The 6,097-nt window shown below is 36.1% G+C and overlaps 1 protein-coding gene across 1 annotated transcript in view; it reads right to left on the bottom strand.

The window, feature by feature from the left end:
• Positions 1 to 870: 870 nt before the first annotated feature.
• Positions 871 to 6,097, bottom strand: part of SLC17A5 (solute carrier family 17 member 5) — a 68,302-nt gene continuing 63,075 nt past the window's right edge. Inside the window, exons 10-11 of the mRNA XM_004381380.2 lie at positions 5,329 to 5,419; positions 871 to 2,243 (exon numbers count right to left, since the gene is read on the bottom strand). Coding sequence (XP_004381437.1) covers positions 2,106 to 2,243; positions 5,329 to 5,419 — 229 coding nt within the window. The 3' untranslated portion in view covers positions 871 to 2,105. The remainder of the gene's footprint in view (positions 2,244 to 5,328; positions 5,420 to 6,097) is intronic.

Genomic DNA, 6,097 nt, shown 5'->3' on the forward strand with positions numbered 1-6,097 from the left:
GCAGTTAAAAACCTGGTGGTGATTATGCAGTAGCTTGAGTAAGCAGGTTGTTTTGTTTTTGCTTTTTAAAACAATGTATTTATTGGGAGGAGTTCCTGGGTGGTGCACAGGTTAATGTGCTTGGATCCTAACTGAAAGGTTGGAGGCTTGAGTCCACCCAGAGTTACCTTGGGAGAAAGGCCTGGCGATCTACTTTGGAAAAATTAGCCATTAAAAACCCTATGCTGCACTGTTCTACTCTGACACACATGGGGTTGCCATGAGTTGGAGCTGACTTGATGGTAACTAGTATTTTGGTATTTATTTGAATAGTTTATATTGCCTCATTTGGTAAAGTTGAAATTTAATTCTCCTTCCCATTCCCGGTTTCTTGTTTTCTCTCACTAGAGATTTCCAGTTCCTTAAGTATTATTCTAGAGATATTCTGTATATATATGTGTGTGTTTTTATGTTCCCAGGAGAGCTTTGTGTTTGCTTTTAAAGGCTAGAAAAGACACGTGTCTTTGAGACAGAAGGACAAGAACAAGAAGAGAGGTAGAGATTGAAGAAGCAAAGTAGAGAGGAATTACTGAAGCAAGGTCTTAGGAGAGATGGGAAAAGGCTAGACTCATGATATACGTATATGCTTTAGGAAGAAGAGTGGACCCTTTTCAGAACTAGGAAGGGCAGGTTGATGACAATAGAGGATTTCTGAAGCTGCAGCATTTGGATGGCCCAAGTTTCCTCAGCCTGGTGGTGTAGGGTCATCTTTGAGAGTGAGAGATGCACGTAGAGGTAAACTGGTGGCTTAAGGAGGATGCAGAAAGACGTAAAATGGTCACTGTGGACACTAGAGAATATCATAGAATTGTCAGATTCAAAAATCAATTCAAAAAGGTTTATTATTTTGATGATTTATAAAAGCAGTATCACCATAACAATTTAAAGCTATTTACAAATTTAAAAAATAAATTTACATGAATGTATTCACATCATATTACACTGAACAGTTTTCTCAGTTAAAATGTTACAGGTAGTGTTGAATAAACACAAACCAAGTTTTAAATCACAAAAATGCCTTCAGAGCATGCTCAAGAACTACTGGAAGACGGTCTAGGAAAAAACTGGAAAACTGTGATTTCAGCTACCTGCAGTAAAGATGACTATGTCCCTAGTCTTTGGTGATGTGGCCTTTAACAGTCACTTTACACTTAGCTTACATGAAGACAGACTGAAGAAAAAGTGAGAGGATTTAAAATTTAAAAAATTTTTTATTCTGGTGTGGCTGAAAAAATACAGGATTCAGAAATTTAAACTCTGATTCACACAAAGCTAGTTTGAGTCAAGGATGACATTACTTGTGATTAACTGGGCACCCTACTTTTCTTTTGCAGGTTACATGTCAATCAGTATACCAGTGCACCAGGAAAGGTTTGAGGGTGCATCAAGACCATGGCTATGGATTCCCTGGGGCTGCCTACTCAGGGCTTTATCGACTTGTCAACAGCTCCTGGGCAGGAACACTGTCCACAGACATGCGCTGACCCCAGGCTGGGAGGCTGCCTTTGGTAAATGCTGGGTACTTGGTCCCTGAAGCCAGGGAAGGAATGTTTGGCAGCTGCCTGGGCATGTTTCCCTTAGTCCAGTTGCCAGGTCAAATTATTCAGTGGCTGGCAGCTCCATGGAGATGCTAAAGTTTCAAACCTAAGTGTCAAGAGATCTAATGACGAACGATTTTCATGAAGGAGGTAGGACAAAAACAGGTGTTTACTAAGACCTGAGAATTATTCTCTAGCTTAAATCAGCAAAGCTAGAGGAGATCCTTGCAGCTCATTCCCTTAAGTACAGCCCTTAAAAATAAATAGAACTTCTACTTCATGTTGCCTGACGTGCAGCCAGGAATGTGACCCCAAAGTATAAGTTACAGCATATGTATTATTAATAATTAAAAATAGCTAATTTTACTAAACTGGCAACTAGTTACATTTCATGATTATAATCCTTAAAAACTTAAATACAATTTTTTTGTATACAGAATACTTACACATTAAAGTATCAAAGGCACTTTTAGGTTACATGATTAAATGAAAGTATACCAATAGAGACAGGATTATTTATTGGTTCCTTCAGTTTCTGTGTCCATGGTAATCACTGACAGCCCAGTTTTGTACTTCACCTTTGCCGAATAGTGTGAAGAAAACTGCACCAAATACATTAATAGCAGCAGCGATACAGAAAACAGTTTGCCATTCTCTAATAGTGTTCTAGAAAGAAAGAAAGAAAAAAATGCAGATGAAAAAATTGTTTGCAGTCTATAAGAAAGATGGGGTGTCACCAGGCTGTTACAGCAGCGTTATTCATATAAGCCCCACACTGGAAACAAGCCAAATGTCTATCACTGTAGAATTGTGGTATATTTGTATTTGTGGAGTATACTATGCTGCAGTGAGAATGAACGAACTCTAATAACATAGATACATCTCACAAACAAAATACTGATCAAAAAAAGCCAGACACAAAAGAGTACATACGAAATGATTCCAGTTTACATAAAATTTGAAATCAGACAAAACTAATCTATGGTGTTAAAAGTCAGGATAGTGGTTCCTCTTAATGGGGGCTTCTCGATGGAGGCAATATTCTCTTTCTTGATTTGGTGTTGGTTACACAGATGTGTTAACTTTGTGAAAATTCATCAAGCTGTATATGTAGGATTTGTGCATTTTAAAAATACTTATGCTATACTTCAATAAAAAGTTTACAAAGAATAAAAGGTGCACATGTCCCAGAAGCACATATTACTAGGAAGGTATTTACACCTGCACATCATCTCCCAGGTTCTTAGGTGTCCGGTGATCCAAGTGAGGATGAGTTAACAAGGTGATTTTTGAAGTTCAGGTTTGTGTGTATGAGACGGTTGGAGGGTGGGCTGGCCAGTGTCAAAGATTTGGCAGGGGTCTCGAATGGCACACTAAGCAGGAAAGGACTGGGATTTGCCATTAAGAGATCCACACTACATAACCGTTTAGTGTATAACTCAATGGTATAAAAATATTAGGCAGCTACTGAAATTTCTGAATCATTGGACTATAACTTTAACAATTTTTGGGGGGAGTTTTTACAGTTTTAATCAAACACAGTGCTGCATTTGTAGTATTTAAAAAAAAAATCAAGCAGTAGCATTGGCAATGAGGAAAAAAGAGAGGGGGAGGCATCGGAAAGCCAGTTTGAGGTAATTTCATTAGGAAAAAAAGGAAAAATGTGGAGAAAGAAAGGAGTATCACTTTATTTTGGTGAAAAAAATTCTTAGGAATCCATCTTAAATTTTAGTCACTATTTAGATATGCTAACAATGTGTCACCATTCTAGAGGAGTCACTCAATAATTACATCTTATACCAGAAAGAAATGTTTAAGACAGCTTCTTAGAATTCCTAAGACAAAGCTTCTCTGTTTGATCTACAGGATAAAATAATACTTCAGTGTTATCTGGAGGCAATGGGTGACTTAAACTCCACCAACTGTACCAGACATCTCACATAGCTCCAAGGTTTTTTTTAAAACAAAAATCCATCAGTTATTAAAGAATACTGTTTTGTTTGTAACAAAATTGAACCTCAAACACACTTTGAATTTTAATTACTTCATTATTTACTTATACTCTGCCTCATTCTGCCAAGTTTTTGAGGCAGTATAGTAAATTTTAACTGTAAACAATTACAATTGTAAAATCAAATGTATATTTCTCTTTTCTAAAAATAATCTCTTTAATAACATTAAACAAATGTTATAACATATCCAAAATCCAGTTCAGTTCTCATCTTGCAAACACTCAAGACTTTAATTCAGGAATCCATATTTCTCTAGCAGGAGTGCTAGGATTATCAATAAATCAAATTAATACAAATAATGTGTTGACCTAGGTTCTTGTATTGCCACAATGCTCCATGAAGATAAGGTTAAAAATTTCTGATGCGCCCATATTGAGACACAGAGCTTTAGGAAAAAAAAAACTTCTCAAACATTCTTTTCTATTGAGTGAGAGAAAAATAGTAACTAGGAGGCACCAATTCATTTAAGTAGGGATTAGAAATAGTGGGAGAGAAGAAGAAATAGGAACACTATCTGCGGTGAAGACATACATGTGTGAAATCAGTATATTTGGTAATAAGAAAGTCTGTAAGATTATCCTAACATTCCAGGGACTAGATACAGTGTTAATTTGACCACAGAGACATAAACAAAGAGGAAATTAAGACTTTTGTCAGAGACTTAATCAGACTCTTGAAAAAACACATTTCACAAGTACTTTAGAATTTTTAAACAACAGATGAGTTGGACAGGGTGATTGAGGTCAGTTATTGCGATTTCTTACACAATGCAGACAACCTTTGTACAATGCGAAATCTCTGCTTACTGATCTGGTCCTCCTTCCAGCTTCAGGCTATACCCATCCTGGGCCTATGCTATTATAACAGCTCAGTATCCTTGCAAGGCCCAGCACTTACCATGTCACTTGGCAGACACCCGTAGGGCTCCTTCCCCACTTTTTCCACCCTGGCAAATTGTTCGATCCCTCTTCTGTATCCATAGCATTCTGTACACATATTTACTGAAGCATCTGTCAACTGTGCTTTATTTGATTGCACATAATCTCTATACAATGAGTTTCTGAGTCTAGAAGCTATGTCATTATCTTTGAATCTTTAGTATCCAGCATATAACAAGCACTCACGACATGCCTACTGAATAAATGTTTGCCTATCTCAGGGCTCACTGACTCACAAGACAGCCCATTCTATCTAGTAACAGTTTAAGCAGAGAACTTTTCCAATGTCTCCTCATAACTTCTCTCCATCTGTTCTTGTGGAACTGCTGAGAATAAGTCTCCAACTTTCATTTGATCTCTCTTCAAATATGTGAAGACACCTATCTTGTTTTTTCAAGTGTTCTGCTCCTCTAAATATTTTCAGTTATTTCAACTGTTCCTCATTTATTCTGACATGATTTCCTGACACATCATCTCTTCTTGAAGAAAAAACTGCCATTTTTATTTGTCCAAGACACAAGTGACTTATCTGGTATAATATCACAACTTTTAACTACTTGTGGGGTTTCAGCTATAAGATCTTAATTTAACTTAGTTCTATTGTTCTAAAATCCTGAGAGTGTTCTTTGAAAATATACTTTCTTATCCACTAAGACCTTTAGCTTTTTGGTGCTATAAAGAATTGTGTAAGAAATAACAGAATTTTGCTCTCAATTAAAATGTATTCAACTTTGACACACATATGCAACTCCAACTGAACTGTTCAGACCTTCTCAGTTTATAAACAAATTATCTACTTACATTAGGAGTCAGGCTTTTAGCAATGACAGGTCCAATCATTCCTGGAATAGTGGCAAATGTATTTGTGATGCCCAGGAGGATACCAGCATACCTGCAGGAACATTTTCATAAAAGTTTATTATTTTGTTACACATTTAAGCAGCTTCTCTCAATAGTTATACCACTCCCCGGTTGTGTTCTTGTGAGATTTTATATCTAAATTAAATGTCTTATTGAAATAGGATTAAATATTTAGCTGGTGAAAAACTTGCATTTCAATAGTTAATTAGCATTCTAACATTATACAGGGTAACACGGCCATTGCAAAGAATCCCTTGTAGAGAGAATCCCTTGTAGAGTGATATACAAAAGTGCTAAGACATGATTTCCATACATGACTATATCTGGTTCATAGAGTTTTTTTTTTTTTTACAGTTGGTTTAAATCAGGATCCAATAATAAGGCACATATCTGGAAATTGTTTCATCTGTATCATAAGTCTTTTAATTTATAGGTTTTCCCCATGTTTTCTTTTAATTAAAATTTTTATTGAAATAATTGTAGATTCATATGCAGTTGTAAGAAATAATACAGGCAGGTGAGTTATTTAAAAAAAGAAATAATAGAGAGAGATCCCTTGTACACTTCGCCCACTTTTCTCCAATGTTAACATTTTGTAAAACTATAGCACAATATCACAATGAGGATACTGACATACATAGGCAGTCCCCAGGTTATGAACGTCTGACTTATGGACAACTCATACTTGTCTTTTTTTTTTTTTTTTTTT

The sequence above is a fragment of the Trichechus manatus genome, unplaced genomic scaffold (assembly GCF_000243295.1).
Source record: "Trichechus manatus latirostris isolate Lorelei unplaced genomic scaffold, TriManLat1.0 scaffold00083, whole genome shotgun sequence".
NCBI classification, from domain to species: Eukaryota; Metazoa; Chordata; class Mammalia; order Sirenia; family Trichechidae; genus Trichechus; species Trichechus manatus.